Genomic DNA, 22984 nt, shown 5'->3' with positions numbered 1-22984 from the left:
AAGCAATGTATAAAATGTTTTTGAAAAGTTTCATATTAATGTATCATATAAAGCATATTGGTCAGTTTTCACAACATCATTTAATATAAGTTTGGACTGCCGAGATCTGACACATATACCATTTGTGATAGATTATCTTCTTATTCATTTTTAAGATCTCATGATCTCTGTTAGTTTTGTAGGTTCCTTATGTATCAGTTTCTGGGAGGTGGACTGTCAGATGTCCATCCATCTCTTAGGTGGTCGTCCGGGCTCTTTTTTACATATCGGTTTCCCTTCAAGTACGATGTGTGTATTTGATGGATAGATTCCTTTACGCCGTAGTTCACATTTTCAAAACAATTAAGTATTATTGTCCTATTCGAGGATATTCCCGACTGCTTAACTATCATATTTTCAAATAAAAGATCAAAACGTTGGCATTTAAAAAAAAACTAACAGTTTTATTTCGAGTCCTCAACCCACTACCTCATTCGAAATTTCATACTAGGATGGACAATAATATCAAGTAAGACATAATAATGTTGAATGCAAACCTGCAGTAATTTCTAGCAGTATATACAAATATTTACTACATAATTTTTATATTGACACTCCCATTCGTTTCAGTTGGAAATTTTGGGAAAAATTATAAACAAAAATAACGGTTATGGTAATCAATTTATTAATATACAGAAAAAAATCATTTTAACATCTGTATTAATGTTGTGAAAATAAATGTTGGTTCATATTAACATTAGTAACCAAGACTTTCACAGATTAATTTGGAATCTTGCATTTTGGACAATTAATGAAAGGATACCTGAAACAAATGTATAATCGACAATTCACGAAAAAACATTTGATAATTTAAACTAATAATGTAAGCAGAATCATTACGTAGTTGTCACACATTTTCCAAAATAAATATTTAATCAAAATGAAAAAACTATATACAGTTTGATATGATTTTGATTAGCGTCTTCGCTTTGATCTACCTGATTTTCTTGGTTTGCTTTTCTAAAATATGGCTTTTCCGTAAGTGCTCCAACGACTATATTTTTTTGGAGTTTTTATTTTATTCTATTTGTAATTTTCTTTTCCTTATATTCAATTTCTCTTCCTCTTCTTCTTAAGTATCTTCGTTTCGGGTCCTTAGCATACTTTTATTTCACTTGAGACATCCATTATGTAGATCAGTAGGTGTATTAACGTTTTTAAGTATTTCCTTTATTTGATTTGTTTATTTTATTTGGAAGTGACAGAGTTTCGCAAATAATTGAGACTTAGATTCTTTTTACAAATGTGGATCAATTTTCCATTGTGTACTTCACATTCATGTTTGGATTGATCTCATCCTATTTCATATTGATCTAAAAATGGAATTAAATCGCGAACATTTTCGTGCAATGACTTTCTATGACTTTAAACGTGGATTACATCAACAGCAGTGAGCTGATCAACTCGCTTTGACTTTTGGTAAAGAAGCACCATCTCGAGCAATCGTATTTGACTGGTTTTCTGAAGTCAATCGTGGTTGCACTTCGCTACAGGATGAATTCAGTGAAAGTCATCCCAAATCGGCCGTTGTCCAGAAACATATTGCATGAACATTCGGTTGTTCGCGCACTAAGCACTTCGAAGCAAATGGTCGCTTCTTTTGTAGGAATAACTGGACATTCCACCACCGTTCCATTAGAGCAACGTAGAATGGTAAATTCTGAATGGTATAACAGCATTTGTTTGCCAGAAGTGTTCGAAAAAATCAGGAAGACCAATCGTAGAAGACGAATCATTCTCCACCACGACAATGGAGCTCTGAAACATCAGTTTAAACGAAAACGTTTTTGAACAGTCCAAACATCGAATTGATGCGTCATTCGCCGTACTGTCGTCCTATTTTGGCACCCGATGACTTACTCTTACTCCAGCGCATCAAACATAAATTGCGAGGTCAACGTTTTTCTACATCAGAAGAAGCGGTTGATGCGGTCAAATCATATGTTTTGGATGTACCTCAATCGGAATCGAAAAAATGCTTCAAACACATGCAAAAGTGTATGTTAACAGTCATATACAATTATCAATATTTGCCTATCTCAAAACTTAAGTAGCAACCCTAGTAGTAATAAAAGCTTCTTACTTTGTTCGCAATACAAATATTTGTGTTTCTATTTCCTCGCGTTTGTAATCAGTTATGTTTTCTAATTGTTCAGTCCAGCATGACAAACCGATATCCAATCTACTTACAGCTATTATTCCAGCAGCTAATTTAGAAGGTGGATAACACTGCATGTAATGTATATCTAAAACATAACATATATTTTTAAATTAATCAAAAACATTTTTATGTAGAGCTCCGTTTTTGATTACATGTATGTGGATACAATCTATAACTTCTTTGGTCCTCTTAAACAGGTTTTGAAATAGACTTTTTGTTACAAGAAAACCCAGAGGATTCATATGTGGTAATTTAAGAGGTGACTTTTCCCAATTCAACAGGCAATTTTCATTTCAAATCGTACTTATAGGCGGGAACCAATAACTAAAGATAGTTAATGGTATTTGTTTTATAAATTACTTCAAATATTTATCAACTACTAACTCTTACATCTTGTAACGAGGTAAGATGGGTTGGTCTTTCACCCTCTAAGTAGGACTTTGCCTATGTGATTACGCAAATAACGAATATTCTGGAAAAGTTCACAAAAACTTTTGGATTGGATATAAAGATAAAGATATGGATTTTTATTTCTTCATCCATGTAAGTTGTGAGTATTTATGACACTTGGCAAATATACAGGGTTATGATGCAACTTTTTTTATATTTGAATAAGTGACTACTAAAATTGACTTCTCTGATTCAGCTGTTGATATTTCAACTATCTAAAAGTTGAAAATAGTTATTTTCCTAACAAGTGCGGAAACTGATACTTTCCCGCACGCGACTGCAGTTGTCTGCAAGCGGTCAAGTGCGGAAAGACCCTTTACGTATTATTTTTTCTACGACCGTATATACAACGACCCACTTTTCAAAAATTATTTTATTCCAACAAACATAATAATATACAAAACTTTAACTAAAAACTACTAATTATTATAAATATCAATATTGAAAACACAATTTGTTGCATTCTGTAGACTAGTAAGAATTGCCAGTCCAGCGGAGTTATTTGGTTTCAACTGGAAGGTAGATGACGTCGATGAGGATGGCATCGGTTGCAGGTCGCATAAAGATGACGATGACTGCAACGGTTTTAAGTCATTTGTAGTACAGAGAATTTTATTTGATATTTTTTTCTTCTTATTCTCGGAGTCCTCCAAATAGCCGTCAGCGACCGTAGTAGGCTTTAGGTTGGTTATTTCTTCGCCGGAGTCTGCTAGGAACGTTGCCGAAGAAGGTCTGAAACTGTGTCCCGTATAACGTTCCGGATTAGATCGTAAATATGCAGCAATCTCTGCTGACATCTTACCAAAAATGTTTACGCCAACGCATTGAACTGAGCATTTTCCATTCTTATAACGAATAAAAAACCGGCGGTGTGGAGTGGTAGTTGGTCGTAAATCTGCGTACTTTCTGTACAGCGTCAAATAGGTTCCATAATTTATTTCTTCAGATAAAACAAATGATCGTGACGAATGATTTTTGGAATCAGAAATTTTCACAACAATTAGGTTGCCTTTATCTTGAATGTCGTCGACAGTGATATTTACTAGCTCGGATCTGCGGAGAGCGCCAGCCAGTGCAAAAATGGTACTCACTTTAATCATCAGTTATACCTCATCTGGAGCTAGCATAACCCTGGATATATCTTCTTTGGTGAAAACTTTTTGGTTCAAGAAACGACTTTAGCTTATGGAAGTTTCCTATATCCAAATTTTTTTTTATTCATACTAAACTTTTTACCATCGAATAGCGGGACCATAATGTATTAGATTTCAAAACCTTACTTAGGTCTGAAAAATACGCCAGAAATACCTAGCTCTTAAGATTTGGCCCCTTTCTCCTTAGACCATGTAACGAAATGGTTGTATTGCTTCTCATAACTTAATCTGGATTTGGCAGGTAACAGCTCGGAATTAGCTTCATTTGCAGCCTTCAAAATGGCTTCGGGAAGTTCTTCGTCGGATGAATCCATTAATATTATTGTATCGGATTCGGTTTAATGTGGTTTATTTTAGAAAAAGATTGTACTTGTTCGGTCACTTCCAAGAACAACTTTAATGTTTTAGTAACAATTATACGCCTGGGTTGTCATAACAACTGATATCAAACCCGGGTGGTTTGATAGTTGTTTTGTGATACTCCTTTGAAGAATGTACATGGTTACATGAAAAATATCTTTATTATTTTATATTTTCAAAAAATTAAAAATGCTACAAAAAGCTAGGAAAGGTTTAAATTTTATTTGATGGACTATTTCGAAAATATTTATTTACCTTTAGTAACAATAGTTATAACCTCCGAAGTAAAAAACTATCTAATAAGGTCAAAATTTGCATAATTTTACTTTCCCACACTAGAGCGCAAAAAAAAATATTCTTATCTAATTCTCAAATGTGACACTTTGAATCAATCATTGACATTAGGAAACGTAACGTTTTTCATATCCTTCATATACTTTATGTAACTGTTTCAAGTTTCAAAAAATAATTTATTAATTATTGTAAGGACTGAAAATTATTTCATTATTAAAACTGACAATTAACTCATCAAAAAACATTATTAAAGACTCAGTTATTAAAAGTGAGTTCATTTTCTGGTTTAATATTCTCTTGAACTTCTTATCTGATGTTAAATTTCATTTGAAGCTGTGATATCTACATGTTTGCCAGGGGCTTAGACTAGAATGTTTTCTAAAATTCTTCTCTTATTTTCTAATCAATTCTCAACATTGCTTCCGGTTAAATTGTTGGATTCCATCCTCCGTGTTGCTTTATTTTCAAAATAGCCGCTCCTGAGTCTGCCAGGAGAGACACCAACGAGCGTCTGGAACAATGTCTTGTGTATCCTCCACCGTTAGGTAGACCCAGGTGCTGAGTTATCTTTGCTGGTAATTTTCCAATGGTATTTATGTCCACGGATAGTAGCCACATTTTCCATTATTATATCGCACAAAAAATCTGTCGTGTTTTACAGCAAGAGGTCTATATTTCTATCCTTTTTGAGAAGGTTAACAAGATTGACACCAGCAATATTTCCAGCAGTGACCACAAAATCTCGAATAACTGTGTTCAGATTTTTGGAATTGTAATTTTAAAAAAGACGCTTTTATCAAATACGTCTCCTTGTAGTTGTAGTTGTCAGTTCAGCCCTCCCGCAGGCTCTCGGAATCCTTATTATCATTGCGATCTAAGGAACAGATTTATTTAATAATAAATTACAAACATATCGTAAATGAAGTCGTACTTTTGCAAATAGAAATATTTCGTCTTCTACATTCTCCTTCGTTAAAATCTCCGATTTTTTACTTGGTATCCAGCTGACCGTCTCTTCAGTGAAGCCAAAAGCATAGTGTTGTACTTCTTGGTATCGACATTGTTACGCACGGTGAGTTCAGATCTTAACATTGAATATATAGTCCACAAAGTCGACGTCTTTAATGTTTTTAAATTTTCGAAATAAGCAAGTAGTTTCGTTGATGTTTTTTATATTTTTCAAATCGCACCATTTAACAAAGTTTTGGTAGGCTAGGGCGCCGTAAATAGGGCGGTGTCACCGGTGCCCAGGCACAGGGTATAGACTCTAGGGGGCGCAGGAATGGCCAGACCAGACAGGACTATTATTTTTTCGGTTTACTCCTGATAAGTTCCCGCTGTGCCCCTAGTGCTCGATTCCAACATATACGTATAGTTCTTTCAATGTCAATTGCAGGAGAAAGTTATGCGAGAAACGATCAATAAATACTCATGGCACTCATATCAAATTAAGAAATGAAAAATAATGTTTACTCTCCATATATAATATTCGGTAAATATCTAACAAACCGTCAGTCCACGTGGACTCATCATCTACACTGTTTTACAATGAAAACAGCGAATTGTAAACATAAATGCATTTTTATTGGCCGAAGCTCTCGGAAGGCGTATGTACACATTTTTTTTGAAATATTTCTACCAGACACAGTCTGCGATAAGCAGTGTCTTACTTTGGTGATATTTATTTAATTCATAAATTTCTTTAAATAAATAGAAATATGGGTGTTCTTTAGACCACGGGCGAATGAAGGCAATGCAATTGCATAGTGTAGTGAGAATAAAGACAGGTTTGAATTTAATAATGAAGATTTAGATATACAAACACAGCAAGTTATTTTAAATATATTCGAATGTTTAAAAAAGGAAATTTTCAGCAATCTGATAATGCAATCATATCAAGAATTGCTGAATTAACTATGGTAAATAAATTTTCTTTTTATCATTCACAGAACCGAAAAACTGAAATCAGTTGACAAAGCTACTTAAGATTTTATTCGTCGGCAATAACCGAATCGTCAAAGATAGTTCGATAGCGACAAGATAAAACACTACCGAAGTTCTAATAGACACATTATATAGTATACGCTGGAAGCCAAATACGTTTTTGTACCTAATGCTTTATTAATATCTGCTTAAAAAATGAAAAACTGTGCAGCTGATTATCATGAAAATATGACAGCAGAATTATTTGAAAAGTGGTTTACTTTCACCTTTCACCAGCTTTCACCTAACATTCCACCATAATCAGTACTCGTTATGGATAACGCATCCCACCACTTGCGGCAAGTCCTTAAGATACCAAATAGTAGCAGTAACAAAGTTTAAATTCTAGCATTTATGACTGAAAAAAATATTTCTTTTTCCGTCAGAGATCGAAAAAAAGATCCAACAAACAAATAATTGCTTATCGAGAAGAATGTCTTTATTATTCCAGCTTTAATTAAAATTTCAAGTAAGGAAACATTAAAAATTGGTATAGTTCGGTTCGGTATAGAGTTAATGTGGGCAAACGTAAAATCAGAATTACGAAAATGTAATCAGTCTCCAGAACTGAGTAAAGAGGTTTTAGAACTCGTAAAGAAAGTTTTAGTAGTAGACCGCCAAAGCTTTGGAAAAACTGGATGGAACATGTTATCAAAGAAGAAGACGAGTACGTGGTATCACCCTCTTTACCACCCTTCATAATTCAATCAAATGACGATTCTAGTTCAGACGATTCTGACTACCTTTATTATTAATAAAGAAACTTTGGAATTGAAATGTATTTTTTTTCTTTTGTTTTATTTGCAAAGAATTTATTTTCCTTTATGGTTTTTGCTTTGAGGTTTCGTTTTTCAAAAAAAAAAACGAAAGGGGTAGAAAAAGGTTCATGTCTGGTACCCTGTTTAAACCAAACTCCCTTACTGGCAGGTACATTTTACTCGTCTATTTACGTTTTAAAATTTAATATTCAGTTGTAGCAAGTAAACATGATATAATAATGATTTTTTTCCAAGTAGGACTACATTTTATAATCGATTGCCTTTTAACAAATACTTTCTCGCATAAGATATACAGTTTTTGAAAGTTTTTATAAAAATGATAAAAATTAATTATAACAAAATTGTCGGCAAGGGTTTTTATAATCTGCAATTGATATTGATATAACAATACTTCAAAACTTGCTTCCTTAATAACAATTTTTCGAGACTTGCTTCCATAGTAACATTTCAAGACCTGCTTCCATAATAACAATACTTCGAGACCTGCTTCCATAGTAACAACATTTCAAGACCCGCTTCCATAATAACAATACCTCGAGACCTGCCTCCATAGTAACAACATTTCAAGACCTGCTTCCATAATAACAATACTTCGAGACCTGCCTCCATAGTAACAACATTTCAGGACCTGCTTCCATAATAACAATACTTCGAGACCTGCCTCCATAGAAACAATAACACCATTCGATTCCACAATAATATTTTCAATATTAATGTCCCGAGTGCATGTCAAATTGTCGATAATTTAATTTTAAAATAAACTTAATGCGAAATGACAGTAGCGAAGTAACAATAAGAAGTGGTGGAAGCAGCATAGAAACACCATCGTCGGCCTCCAGTAAAGTTGTATATTCTAATTGCATTTTCAATAATTGTTTCTTTTCTTAAAATATAAAATTAAAACCAAATGATGTTTATTTATCCTAGACAAAAATTTGGCACTAGTGCAAATTATCGATAATTTGCACTAGTGCAGTATTATCGCTGAAATTTGATCGTTGCTAGGTAAACATAAAATATTACAGCTTTTTGGTTGGCTTAAATTTTTCGAAGGAAATAGTCATTGTAATTGAAGATACTATTAAATGTTATATAAGCGCTGAATTAGATAAAAATTTCTACGTAAAAAGTTGTGAAAAAAGCGTTGTTAATCTCGCTGGCGCTCGTTTTGGCAAATATTACGGTTATTGAACAATATCGCTCTTTTCATAAATAGTTACGTAAATAACTATTTTACTTACTCTCTATAATTTGGTCGAGGTATTCTCCAACAAATGTGTGTAAATTGTAAAATACACTTCTCATTCCGATTCCTTTATCTCTTACGTCTTCCTCGGTTATAGCGGTTTGTATATAGTAATAAACATAATGTGCTGTTGTAGGGTACATTATATACCAAGAAAAAAATTTTAACATGACTATTTCTAATGCTTTATAGTCAATTATTTGGTATCGGTTGTTTATAGCTCTGTTTAGTTCTGCTATTTTTGGAATTGTCATACTATTTTCCTCAAATTTTGCTACAAAGATCATTTTACAAATTAATATTTTAACAGAAAAGTTATCCTACTTTGATTTTTGATACACAGGTGAATGCTTTTTATAGCAGACTCTATTTCAACTAGTATTCATCATCAGAAATTCGAGAAACGACTAGTGTACGTGTTGCTGGAAGGAGAAGAATATTGAACACTTTTTTCTATTGTTTAAAGTGGGGAAATTTTTTACAAGTGAAGGGTTTACTCCTAAGATAATCGGAAATATAATCAAAAGAAAGGAAGGAATAAGAGCTGTAAACACATGTGCTTGTGCTGGTGGTATCCAAGGATAAGGAAGTCAATAGGGAATAGTAGAAGATTAGAGGACACCCAAGGAAAATTAACTAAATATAATTCGACAAAGGGCAATTCTAAAGTAATACTCGAGCAGGAGTTCCGGGCGGCTCTCGATGAGGAAAAGTTAAATTTTTAGTTGGTAGCCGAGGTGTTGTGGTATTCACGAGTTACATCTGCCAATTCGTGCATGAGCATTTCAATGAAGCTGGAATTTCTGGAACCGTTGGTGACATTCACACTTACATACTGTTTCGATAACCAAAAAATCATCATCAGAGATTGAACGTAAACCTATTAACTTGACCTACCTATTTATACTAAATTTTCCCGCGATAAACAATTCCAGTGGAAAAACCACTTCGATTGGAAATTTTACATTCATCGTTGACCCAATATTGGAGCCGACAAATGCTTTAGAAGTATTATGGAAATTTCTGGATCCAACAAAAGCCAGGCAATAAAGCAATGATCTGCTCGCAAGGTTATGACCTGTATTTTGAGATACACACGGTAGTGTTAGTAGGTTATTTGAAAAAAGAAAAAAATTACGAGTCTGCTGTAAATTGAAGAACAAACAATTGAATAAGTAGTAACTACAAGATGTTTTAAAATCTAAAAAATATTCTTCAAGGAAACGATATCAGTCAAAAGAGGAATTCATTCTCGAAACGTAAAAATATCATAAAAAAGTTGTACACACGTTGGAATTCATTCTCAAAATAACCAGACCGGATACTCATTTTTCGATATGTTATTTGCTAGGTTTTGAATTAGAGTATATCACCATTAATTCTTTAAAAATAAACCATCTATCCATTATTTACCATATACCAACAACGCATTTTGTTTAATTTGCGTTCCTGATCGAGCGCAGTTTCTGTTTAGTTATACAAACAGGTCACGTTAGTAGTAGGTTTTGGTTTTCTTACCTGCTAAAAGTAAGCAAACATTTGTAACCAGCAGAATTTTTTCGGGGATTATTGAATGATTATCCATGAAGATATCCAGTATATAAACAGCTAAATGTAAACAGCAATGGCTTAATTTTTTTTCAATGCATATTTTTTTTAGATAATCGACCAAATGAGGTCTATAGGAAAACTGAAAAAATAAATTCGTTGAAATCGAATAGCGATTTTGTATGCTTTTGATAAATAAATGAATATAGATATTAAGGTGTGTCTATTTTAAAAATTTTTTAAAACATCTCCGATAAAAAAATCTCTAAATATGATCGTTTCTGCCTCCAAAACAAATAGCTGGTCGTAGACGACAAAATAATCCAACAAGAAATGAAATTCAAATATCTGTGATATTGAGATAGAGGTAAAGCAGCAAACAATAAAAGCAGCAAGAGCAGCCGGATGTCTGAACGACACTATATGGAAAAACACATACATACAAGTATTGAGACCAAGTGAAGAACCTACAAAACTGTAATTAAACCCATAATGACAACGTATACAGCAGAAACTCGACCTGATATAGCAAAAACAAAACGGCTCCTGGAAACAAGCGAAATGAATGTCCCACGAAAAATTACTGGAAGAACGCTCCTAGACAGGGAACGTAGCGACGACATAAGTCAAAAATGCAGAGTGGAAAATATTAACGAATGGGTACTAAACAGAAAGCGCGAATGGGACGAACACATAAGTAGAATGAGCGAGGAAAGAATAGTAAGGATAGCACGAGACAACTCACCAGTGGGGAGAAGAAGTATGGGAAGGCCACGAAAAAGATGGAGTGGTAATCTTACCATCAATTGAGGCAATAGGCATGCTGCGAAGAATGAACAGGCAATCTGCCTAAAATTGAGTAAGAAGAAGAAAAAGAAGAGATCTCTGATAAATATTTTTTATGTTGAATATAGGATTTAAATCAGTCGAGTACGTTGACGACTTCAAAGATCTTCTGCTTTCACTCTATATCGAAAAACTAATTTGTGATGTAAAAGGTTATTGTCGCCACTTGGATCAGTTGCCCTAAAAAGGGACATTTACGCAAGTGTACTGGATTGACTTACACTTGCTTCCAACAGAGAGCCTTTATGCAAGATTTGAAAGGAATAAAATAGTTGTAGAGTTTTATTCGTCTTCTGGTTCACCGGATTTCTTATGTTCAGGTTTTCCAACAAAACGGGCGTCCATTTGCTTCAAAGTGCTTCGTGCGCGAACAACTTTGGTTGGATTTGGATCGTTTTCAAAGATACATACAGTCGATTGCTTTTTAGTTTCAGGTTCATATGCATATATCCATGATTCGTCACCTGCGTCAACTGCGATTCAATTTTTTAGAATTTCTTTGCACTAATTGACACGAGCTTTTTTTGTATTGTCAAATTATGCGTTATTCAACGCGAACTAATCTTTATTGGTCCAATCCACGTCGAAATCAATAGAAGATCATCGCACAAGACTCTTCTGGAAATTTCTCGACTACAAAGTCGATTAAAAATGGTTAAAATCTTTTTTTGAACGTGTTTTTGTTTCTTTTTAACTGTTTGACCTCTCTCTGTGCTACGCTCAAGTAGGACAACCGAATTTGCAAATAGCCGTGTTGATGGTTGGTCTTATAGACACGGTTGCGACATATTTTGTTGTTCACAAAACTTGTATTTAAAAATAATTTGACCTTTCATATACTGCACACTTGCTCGCAAATAACTACTGGACCGGAAACCCCACTAAAAGTAACTACCGTGATTAATGTTTTATGTAATATTGTTGTTCATTTATACTTCTAAATGATTCACTGATTCTGAAAATTAAATATTGTAATTAGGACCTGGACAAGTTGTTTACTAATCAGTTCCCAGTGAGACGTCTCTTATATTTTTTTGAAAAGATTGGGTTTTCGCTATTTGAAGACCGACATTATACTGTATCAATATTTTATTTTTGAAGTAATTGTTATAGAAAATGTTTCTATTAGTTGTAAAATATTCTATACCTGAGGAGACTCATGATGGAACGGAAGTCTACTTTCTTCTCTTTCTTTAATTACTTTTTTGTAATTATCTTTATATTCTTTTATGTCATCCCATGCTTCTCTCTGTAACTGTAATTAAACATTTATTGCCATTGGTTCTTTAAGTAGGTTATTCAACATGAAAGAATAAACATATTATTTTGTTAAAAACAATACTGATTTACTCCGCCAAAGAATCACTCATAAAAATGGTAACATTGCTTATAAAATCAGCGATAATTTGATGTTGAGTATTGAATTTTACAAAATTCTTTGGAAACGTTTGGAAAATTGAAAATAATGTTAATTCATCTTGACAATTGACATTGACAGTAATAACACGTTTTTATTACGTTAGTGCCGCGATTGGTAAGTGGCAAAAATAAATCTGTGTTGCCGAAATTTACATGCAAATTAACCTTCTTATTAAGTATGTTTTGTGACCATTACGAATAATAAGCAATTCGCCTGACCTTTGACCTCCTCACTCATATACAAGGTTGCCTATAAGTAGAACCCAAAAGATATCTAATGAATTGTCGTTCCAAGTTGTCTTTTAAACAGAAACGGAGTGTAACATTTAGTGAAATTTTATTATGGTTACACTACTAGAAACTAACAAAAATAAAAAAAAGCAAGGGAACTTTCATAATTTTCATCAACTATTTACTTTTTAAACCTTTTTATATGTTTTCACTATTTTATTTATTTTAAACTGACCTAAAATCATTCAAATTATTACGAAAAACAAAATTCATATAAAGCCAACGGTTAATATAATTACTTTTTTCCATCGATTTTACCTCCTTAAATATTTTTTGTTACGTGTAGCGTCATCAATATAAGAGTTCTATAACATTCCGTTTTATATAAAAAATTATTAATTCATGCGAAATATCAAGTGAATATGTTGATTAAAATAAAAGGAATTTCCATGCAAACAAACTAACAGAGTGAATTGAAATAGCGATTAACAATATTGAACATATCTACGAGAGTTGTTACTGAAGTTCTGAGTTACACAAATATTCATAATTATTTATTGTTTTTCAAAATATTGTCGAAGCATTTTTTCCATTCCGATTGAGGTACCTTACCTCTTCAGGTATAGACATACGTTGACGTAGCAATTTAATTTTAATCTGCAAAAAAAAAAAAGAAATCAATGGGTAACAAACAAGAACTGTACGGCGGATAAACCATCATATCAGTTCGATGTTTTGACTGTTCAAAAACGTTTTTGTTTGAACTCATGTGTGAGAGCTCGAATTGTCGTGGTGGAGAATGATGAGATGATCTAAACAAATCAAATAAAGAAAATTCTTAAAAACGTTAATATACCTACTGATCTTCATAATGAATTTCTTAAGTGAAATAAAACAATAATAATAGTAAGCTGAGGAATCGAAACGATAATACTTCACAAAGATGATGGAGAGAAACTTATGATGGAAATGTTAGATTTGACATATTCATATAGTAGTAGTAATGAAGTAGCAACCCTCGTAGATTGTTTAACTATTGTTGTGTGTATTAGTTTTTTCAAAACAAAAAAAATATTGCAACAAATGACTCAAGTATTTATTAGATATTTATTTACTTTTGTAAATAAAATTTATGAATTATTTTTTTATTAAAAATTGAAATGATAATACGTTTGATAAAGATATTTTTTAAAGTACGACTAAATTTTAAAATCTCACGCACAATTTAGTGTTTACATCATACAGATCTTTTTATGCAAAATAACTTAGTCCCAATATTAAAAATAAGTTTTCCATATAATGCGGACCTAAGTGGATTCTCACCGTATATGTCGTAGAAATTTGTTTTATTTAGTTTTATCGCCCTGTACATGATACTTACAATAATATGTAATTCTAACCGAAAGTTCCGCTTGAAAATTGTTATATTCTTTCAAAATTTGTAAGTGATTTATTTTTCTAATTAAAATAAATACTTACGTAAAATACAGAATTTTTAGTCATGTAATATCTCATTTTTCAAATATTGCACATATACCTTCAACAAATTATAGAATATTATAAATTACAAATGCGACATAAAATTTTAAAAACGGATTTTTTTGTCTTTAAGAAATATTTACATGAATGTTTTTAGTTTTTGTTAAATTTTTTTGCTTCCAAAATAAGTTTTGCTTCAATGCAGATTAATTTGTTTTTTATTGTACCTAACAGAATAAATTAGGCATGTTTTTTGAACACATAAATATTCCAAATTAGTACAGGGTGAACGGAAAAATTGTTTACGTCGTATTATTATTTACAAAATAATTCATTAAGAATAAATGTACGCTCTAATAAAAATAAATGAAGGAAAATTTAAGAATTAATTTTAAAACTCTCTCCCTTGACTGGTATCCTCATATTTAGCAACGTATCTGGTATCGTTCGGTCATTTAGAACCCGAAAATTTTCCTAAAGGCCTCTTGACATGATGCAACCAGAAGCATGCGCAGATGAAGTTCAGCTGATTGTTTCATGCAACTTTATCGGTATGATGTCATGTTATTGCGTATAAGTTGCAATTCTAGAGAGAAGTCTAGCTACTTTTGGCTCAACATATCAGCTGACTTTCGTAACACTTAGCTTTATTCTCATTGTTAAGCTAGTCACAAAATATTAAATGAAATTTGAGGTTAGGATTTTTATTAATACTCTTTTCTGTCTATCACCCTCCAAAAGCTAAGTAGCAAAAGTTATAATTAATGCTAGTGATGCACTCACCACTTTTTTCTTGTTTACTTTACATCGTTTTTTTATTTTCATCTTTAAACCGCACACAAATATTAAATAAAATGCAATATTCATCTATGCAATATATTGACCTTACAATGAATTGCATGCAATTTCTTGCACGTTGTCTCAAATACCTTAAAGGCCGCTTGACATGGTGCAAGATAACGTTCAATAAATTGTAAAAATCGCATAAATAAATATTGCACGTCGCTTGACATTATTCAGGTCTTTTGCGATTTTCATCATGGTTGCCATTAATGAAAAATCCATTAGTAAAAGTAAACAAATTCCTAACCTCAAATTTGTTGTCAGTCAAAAGTTTTGTTTCGCTAGAATTGCAGCTTGCGCGAAATAAAAATAACACCAATCCGATAATATTGCAAGTGCAAGATCTTGCATGACATGAAACAATCAGCTGCACTTCATCTGCACATGCTTTTTAGCATGTGAATGATGAATATTGCATGTTGTTTGACATTATGCAAGTCTGCATCATGGTTACCACTAATCAAAATTCCAAAAGTAAAAGTAAACAATTTTCTAACCTCAAACTTTATTAAATAGTTTGTGGGCAGTTTAAAATTGAAAATAACAAAAAAAGTGGCCAATGCATCACTGGCAATAATTATATCTGCCTCTGCCTTGCTTTTGAAGTCTGATGGACAGATTAGCTAGAGAATTAGACGAGAAAACATTAGTTGTGAATGGATGAAGAAACTCCTAAGCAAAATAAAACGTAATCTCAGCAGATTAGAAACTCATTTCCGCATGCTTTTGATCAAGAAATATTGCGTCTTGCATTGCATGTTTTATTGCATCATGTCAGGCGGCCTTAAGTGAAAATATTTCATAGATTAATGTTGGACAAGTCTCTTACCACTGCATGATGGCTGTCCCTAAGAAAACTTCCATAAGTAAAGGCCGCTTGACATGATGCAATACAACGTGCAATGTAAGACGCAATATTTCTTGACCAAAAGCATGCGCAAATTACGTGTTCCAACCGGGCGGTTACCCTTATACGAACGATTCTTATTTGTGTTCCAACCAACTTAGGTATCGTTTGTGAACCGTTCCGGGACGGTCTTTTCGATACTTGGTAGATAGCAAGTTCTGTTACAAGAACCATGCTTAGCCGGAGATTGCGCAGAAAATATCTATAAATGATTCCGATAACCGTTCCAAGTACGGTCCCGACTAGCAGGTTGGATCAAACCTAGAGAAATCATCCTGTATCTTTATACAGCGCCAATAGTACAAATTCAATAGGATTGTCAGGGATTCATTTAAAAAGCATCCAGAGTGACGGAGAGACGAAAGGAAAGTGCAATTTAGTGGCAGCGTGTAAATTTCGCAAAGTAGGAATCTTTTTAAACTCATTTATGTGATAAAAATTATGGAATGTGTTTTTTAGTTACTTTAGAATCTGTACCAAGTTATTTCTAATGACGATTCTTTCAGTATGAAGTTGAGTTTTAGATTCAATCGCCGTTTTTTTATTAATTGACGTTTGACAAAACTTTCAAAACCTGTTATGCAAAAAATGATATGAAATGTATAACTTACTTAGAATGTTCTACCTAAGTAGGATAAGTCTTTTTGAACTTTTTGAACGAAGTAACAAAAATAAAACTATGTACTGTACTAGAATTGAGTATTTAAATATGACAAAAATTAGTGCAAGGTGGGTGGCTACAATTCTCAGCACAGTGTAAATGTAGCGTCAAGTAGAATGTTGCGAGCGATTTTTAGAGCTTTGCCACCAGGACTAAGAAAGTGTAGTACGATAAATTATGATATGTGATAAAACTATGGTCATCCAAAAGAGATTCCATGGAATGGCATCGGAAAGGAGAACCGTTACCAAAAAAAAGCACCAAGAAAGATTTCTTATACATGAATGATCTTTTGAAATGTAAGCTACACTGTATTATCTATGGCTACCATAGTTCCTCCATACTTTTTATAGCAAAATTTTAGTTGATATTTGGAACCATCCTAGTAATTTCGTTATTCTATTAATTAATGTGATTAAATTTAATAAGTTATTTTAACAAACGTATCCCACTTGCAATTGAAATTTTATACGCATACACAAGGGCGTCGCCAGCTTACGACCAAGGGGGGGGGGCGATGGGGCAATATTATGGAGGATAAAAAATATGAACGCCTGCTACAGTCGAGAGCATGAAGCGTTGCACTTTGGAAGTCTTTGCATCGATGACGATTGTAATAAGAACGGTTCTAATATCAATATATAAAACTTCACAAGCCCTCGACAGCACAATAACTAAACCATACTTTTAAACACAGTAAGAATTATTTATTTTAACAAAAATAATATTGAATTAAAACATAACCTGCGGGGATTTTTTGCGAAACTTTCAACCACTTTATCATTAAAATTATTTAGGTTTCTATATATTATAGCTCTGTGTACACTTATTATGGCCAGATCATTGAGGCGATCTTCTGCTATGGTATTTCTTAGTCATGTTTTTAGTCTTCTAAGGATGCTAAAGGATCGCTCTACTGTACAGGTAGTGCACGGTAAAGGGATTAAAATTTTTAATGATTTTTCCGGTTCGGGAAAGAAGGAATTTACTTCTTTTAGGACTTCAACGACTTTTATATTTGTTAGATTTAGTCTATCGTGTCACAATTGCTGCCAAAGTTTGATTTCATTCTTTATGTTATCATTTTTTGCATCTGCTTTGGGGGTAACTTAGATAATGCGAATAATACGTACGTACAAAACGTACTTCAATGGAGGTGATAATTGAATCCAAGTATGGTATTACTAAAGACCTCTTCCAGTATTCTGAAGGGCTTTCTGGTGGATGATTGCTTCTATGACGTTGTTTCCCCGTAATTACGCGGCATCAATGTAATGTTCTCCTCCAGTCCGACTTTGTCTGCAACAACAGCAGTTTCCTGTATAATTTCGTCTGTAACTTTTTCCGGATTTTTACGGTGGTTTATAATTAAAAGTAAAATCCTTTTAACGTGTTCCGAGGGTTTGACCACGTTCAAAGCTACAGATTGGACGCAAATTATACAAAACTAACGTGAATGCTGGTGAACGGCTGTCATAGAAAAAAATGCAATGCACACACACGCACACACATACCGCACAACGCACACCATACATACCTACATAATTTTACACTGTCTAATGGACTTGCGTTTTTGCAAATTCGTTATGAAAATGACGGCAATTTCAAAAACGGATGTAAAAATCTTAATTTTATTTTGAATATTTCAATACTTTCTACAATATACATTAAACTTTAATTTGTCATGCGATGCGAAATTTATTAATAGGTACAGAAGTCAATTGCTCTCACGGCCTAGGACTTGCGGCTGGTTACATTTGATCCCTCCCCTTGGCGACGCCCTTGCGCATTCATTATAGTAAAATGTATCATCCCCTCTTGATATCAAGGTGGAAGTATTTGAAATGTGAAATAATTTTTTCAGAATGTATAAAGAAGCTCGAAGAGTCAATGAATCCGGATGGTTCATAGACCAATTGCCAGCTCTTAGACCCTATTCAAAGCAACTATTGCGATTGGTGATTGTAATTAAAAAGAAAGCTAATAATAATGTACATATTTTATTGAGCGAAAAAACGGCTTGGCATTTACCGACTTGTGAAATTCATCCTACTAGAAGTATACATTCCACTCTCAGAAGATTTATGATTGAACTTTGCGGAGCAGAAGTACCAGCACATAGACCTTGTGGATTAGTATCGGTAATTTATTTAGTTCAAGATTAACTTTTGTTATTACTATATTTTTGAATAAGTTTTGGTGAAAATTTTCATACCTAGTTTGTGTAAAAATCGTATTTCAAGTAAAATCTATATTCATAATTTTCTTTTCTGGTCTTTAAAAATTTCTCGTATTGACTCCTTCACCCTATCAATATTGTCTGTGGTCCTAGACGTTCTTAGACGTCCCTTTGCTGGTGATTTAAACATGTAACCGGTCTCGTCAAAACGCTTAACCCATATTTTAATTAAATTTGCACTCGGAACTTCATTAATCCATATTCTGAACGATACAGTCGCCTTGTCAAGACGTATGAACGATCGTTCTCGTAATAAGTGCGAACACAAAAAGCGCGACGCTTTCCGTCGAAATGACTCACGGCTACTAAAACTCCCCCGCCCACGCACCGGTTACCTCGCGAAAAAAGATGATGCAATATGCACGTTCTATTGTGCCACCCTGTATTTCATAAATTTCTCTATTATTTCGGATTTTCCAATCAGAATTCGTTCATTGCAATTTCTCCATATATTCTTCTGATAATTTTTCTATCGAATATTCTAAATCTTTCTTGGTCTTTTGTGGTCATTACCCAATATTCACTGCCATAAATTTCGATTGGTCTTATTAGAGTTCTACAGATTTCTAACTTTATTCTTCTTTTTAATATTTTTGTTTTTTCAGAGCTTTAGATTCGCAAAATAAGTTCTATTGCCACTTTGTATTCTTTCTTATATGGCTTGGTTGTTTATATTTTCTCCGAGATATTTAAATCTGTTTACACCTTTGAAATATTCACCATTTATTATTAAATCTTCCACTCTCTTACAATCTTCTGATGCAGATATCTTCTGTCAGCCTTCTTTAATTCTGGCTATAGTTGCAGTATCATCTGCACATGCACAAATATTGGTCGATTTATTAAATATAGTACCTCCCTGATCTATTTGCTGGATTGATTGGTGTAGTAGTATTACAAAGAGTGTACTTGAAAGACTTGTTTAACACCAGAGCACAAAATTTTTGCATTGTCTTCATGGTCGAATTAATCAATTAAGTGGGTATTTCCATTCCACACATTGCTTCTTTCATTTTGCTACGATGTAAGCTATCAAAAGTTTAAAATCTATGCTAGATTATTTGGATCATTATAATGTTCGTAGCAACTTTCCATGATTTGCCGTATTGTAAATAATAGATCAGTTATGCTACGTGATTCTCTAAACCCAAATTGATACTCACCGATTTCTTTAATTCTTTGATTGATTACAGTAGTCAGAATTTTGTAAGTGGTTTCTAATGAAATGATCCCTCTATAGTCGGCGCAGTCGACTTCATCTCCTTTCTTATGTATTGGGCAAATATTTCCTATGTTTTAACTCTCTGTTTCCAATATTTTTTTAATTAGTTCATGTATCGCTCACTCTGAAGCTGTTCCTCCAAAATTAATTAGTTCTCCCACTATTGCATCTTCACCAGACACTTTGTTATTTTTATTCTTCTCAATTGCTTCCCGAATCTTCTGACTTTTTGGTATATCGACATCGTTATTATTGGTAAGGTCTACAAGATTTGCTGTTTAGCAGATTTTTGAAATGTTATGTACATATTTCCAATGCCTCTCTTTCATATGTAATGATATGCCCACTTCGATTCTTACATCCAGTTGTTCTTTGATGAAATTATTTTTTATTTCGCTTTGTAAACTTTACTTTTTCTTCTTATTCATCATTGTATTACATTTCCTTCTCAATTATCTATAGGTTTCACTATTTGCTCATCATAATCTCTTACATGATTTTACTTACTGCTGCTCTAAATATTCCTTGTTGTGACAGAGAAAACCAAGTTGTAAGCTTTTTGAACCAGAAAATTCCTTTCTGCCTTAATTTTCCCCTTAAAATATTAACTGAAACTGACCATATCTCTCTTGGTTACACAATATTTGTCTCAGCTCTGGTTACAACTACTTTTCGAAGTGCGGGTCTAGAAAAGGACTAATTTAATATAAGACATTATGTAAGTCAGATGAAATTTATTTTACAAAAGAAAATTTCAATGTTATCTAGGCAAATCCTAAACAAAATGTATATTGGAGTACTTGAAGGCAAAAATAAACGGACAAACATAGACAATCCTATTTATGTAGAGTACTTCAACACTTTCCCTCATTGGAATATTCGTCCATACCAATAGTATCTGTAATGTCTAATATAACGTTTATTTTTCATTTTTAGGTAGAGCATGACGCCTCTACAAATCAAGATGGTTTGTGTTTGACACTACTTGTAGCTTTTCGAGCACCATTAGAAGAAGTACCTATCATAGGCAAGTGCGTTTGGCATGAATTATCGAAGAAGCTGAGCGAGAAACTTTTACAAAAAGTTTCCTCAAGAAATGCAACTTTTTTTCTAAACGTTATTAAATAAACTGCAATCACATATCTGATAATCTTGTAACGGGCCGTTTCATCACAATTTTTTTACAAGAAATATGTCAAAATATCTGTGTTCAAATATAAATAATAGAAAAATATTGGATAGATAATATTTATTGTAAAAAATTACAGAAAATGAAATTAATAAGTTTCAATTCGACATTATAAGATTTATAAATACCTTAAGTTAGAAATATTTTTGTAGATATTTTTAGAACTATCACAATTACAAAAAAACATTTTGCTAGTCTATATGTTTATCGATTTTTGTACTAAAATATAAGTACAACGTTCAGTATACATCATGTTCAACAAAAAGAGCTGATAAAGCTATCGTACTGACTGGAGATGGAGGGTCTTTGATCACGTGCTAGACATTGCATAAATCTGTATTTAGGCCGCTTGACATGATGCAAGACAACGTGCAACAAATTGCATGCAAGATCAAAATATTGCACATAGCTTGACATAATTCAAGTCTCTTGCCTTTGTATTATGACTGCCATTAAGAAAAATTATATTTGTATATGTATACAAATTCCTAACCTCAAATTTTGTTTAATATTTTGTGACCGGTTTGTAAATGAGAATAACAAAATTAAGTACTTATAGAAGTGAAAACGTGGTCAGTGAATCACTGTCAATAATTATATCTGCTGCTGATTTGTTTTTGGAGCCTGATAAGACAGGTTGATTGTTGAGCCAAAATTAACTAAATTTCTCCCTAAAATAGCAACTTGCACGCAATAAAAATGGCAGTTTTTGTTCAGCATTAAGAAATCGCGGTACCCTCCTTGCAGATAGCTTCTCCATATGGAACCCACCCAGCAAAATGTCGCATACCTGATAGATTGAAATATTTATTTCATTAGCTATCTCACGTATATTTTTTCGACGATCACTAAGTAAACTGCGCGAACCATTCTTGCAATAAAAACGGTAAATAACGGTCCGGACGTTTCGAATCATCCAAGTTCATAGGATCACTTTTAAAAGACGAAAACTGCTTATAAAACAATTCACTGGGATTTTCAAGATAATATTTATCTAACTGTTCCTCCGTTTCTTCATTTATTTTTCCACTTGATTTATGTTTGATTCTTTTCCCTCCATATTTACTCAACTACGAAAACATTTTCTTTATATGAGAAGTAAAACTAATCTGATTTATATAAAATTTTGACATGTGAAATTAGACACATGGCTGAAGCTAACAATTCAATCATCGCAATCAAAGTATTGTTAACCTCTGAAAAGTCACTCGTCTCTCAAACCGCTTTTATATAAATAAAATTCACACTAACTATTGAATTAACTGGTTGTGGTCTATACTCCACTTTTTTATAGTTTATTAATATTTTCTGTATATTCCATATTTTATTTTTGTTAACATATTATTTATTCAAAATATAAACATTTTTTACTTATTTGCATATTTTTTTACAAATTCATACCTTCAAATTTCAATGCTTGAGACAGTGTGCTTTAGTGAGTCATAATTCAATGCACGTTCCTTTTCAGTCTCACAAGTGAAACTTAACTGAGTTTTTACCAGCAATATGCACAAGCTTGAGACCATGTGCTTTAGAGAGTCACTGACATTAATCAATAGATCACCAACATCACGAACAAGCTATAAATGATAAGACCTAAACAATTTAAGTATGATTTAAGCTAAGTATAATATTTTGTAAATTCTAATACTACAAATAATTGAATCACGCATTTAGAAGCATAAACATAGCAAGAGGTCTAACAAATCAAAGAAATTTACTTGTTTTCAAATTAGTGATTCCTAGTGATTAATATCGTAGTTAAGATTTATGAATTTATTTTATTTTACTTTTGTATTGCCTAGTGCATTTTGGGTTAGATTACAATGAACTTATCGAATGTCCTAGTTGTTATTCTATTTGACCCACCATATTAAATTGAGCTGATATCATCAGAAATAAATCAGACCATTTGCAAAAAGGACGCTATGAAT

At 32.8% G+C, this 22984-nt stretch overlaps 2 protein-coding genes across 5 annotated transcripts in view; one reads left to right on the top strand and one right to left on the bottom strand.

Moving 5' to 3' along the window:
- Positions 1-22887, top strand: part of LOC130440791 (8-oxo-dGDP phosphatase NUDT18) — a 30039-nt gene extending 7152 nt beyond the window's left edge. Inside the window, exons 4-5 of one of the 3 annotated variants that reach the window (XM_056774121.1) lie at positions 18265-18541; positions 20798-22887. In XM_056774121.1, coding sequence (XP_056630099.1) covers positions 18265-18541; positions 20798-20989 — 469 coding nt within the window. In that variant the 3' untranslated portion in view covers positions 20990-22887. The remainder of the gene's footprint in view (positions 1-18264; positions 18542-20797) is intronic. The other 2 variants (XM_056774120.1, XM_056774123.1) reach the window with 2 other exon arrangements.
- Positions 642-14129, bottom strand: LOC130440792 (cyclin-J). Of its 2 annotated transcripts, none has more exons than XM_056774124.1 (6): positions 13990-14129; positions 12008-12115; positions 9985-10156; positions 8462-8740; positions 2123-2285; positions 642-802 (listed from the first exon to the last, which is right to left on the bottom strand). In XM_056774124.1, exons 1-6 carry the CDS (start codon positions 14023-14025, stop codon positions 760-762), a joined length of 801 nt encoding a protein of 266 aa, XP_056630102.1. In that variant the 5' UTR covers positions 14026-14129; the 3' UTR covers positions 642-759. The 2 variants fall into 2 exon arrangements, with proteins under 2 accessions (XP_056630102.1, XP_056630103.1); XM_056774125.1 differs by lacking the exon at positions 13990-14129 and adding an exon at positions 13123-13161.
- Positions 22888-22984: the final 97 nt, after the last annotated feature.

Source organism: Diorhabda sublineata, chromosome 2 (assembly GCF_026230105.1).
Source record: "Diorhabda sublineata isolate icDioSubl1.1 chromosome 2, icDioSubl1.1, whole genome shotgun sequence".
NCBI classification, from domain to species: Eukaryota; Metazoa; Arthropoda; class Insecta; order Coleoptera; family Chrysomelidae; genus Diorhabda; species Diorhabda sublineata.
This window is presented reverse-complemented; position numbering and strand designations above follow the sequence as displayed.

Bases quoted from the DNA above. Each gene is read 5' to 3' on its own strand.
- LOC130440792 (XM_056774124.1), bottom strand. From the start codon at position 14,025: ATGAGATATTACATGACTAAAAATTCTGTATTTTAC. The intron at 2,286-8,461 runs GTAAGTAAAATA...GTTATGTTTTAG, and splicing joins CCTCGACCAAATTATAGAGA to ATATACATTACATGCAGTGT. The intron at 803-2,122 runs GTAAGAAGCTTT...CATTTGTTTCAG, and splicing joins ATATTTGTATTGCGAACAAA to GTATCCTTTCATTAATTGTC.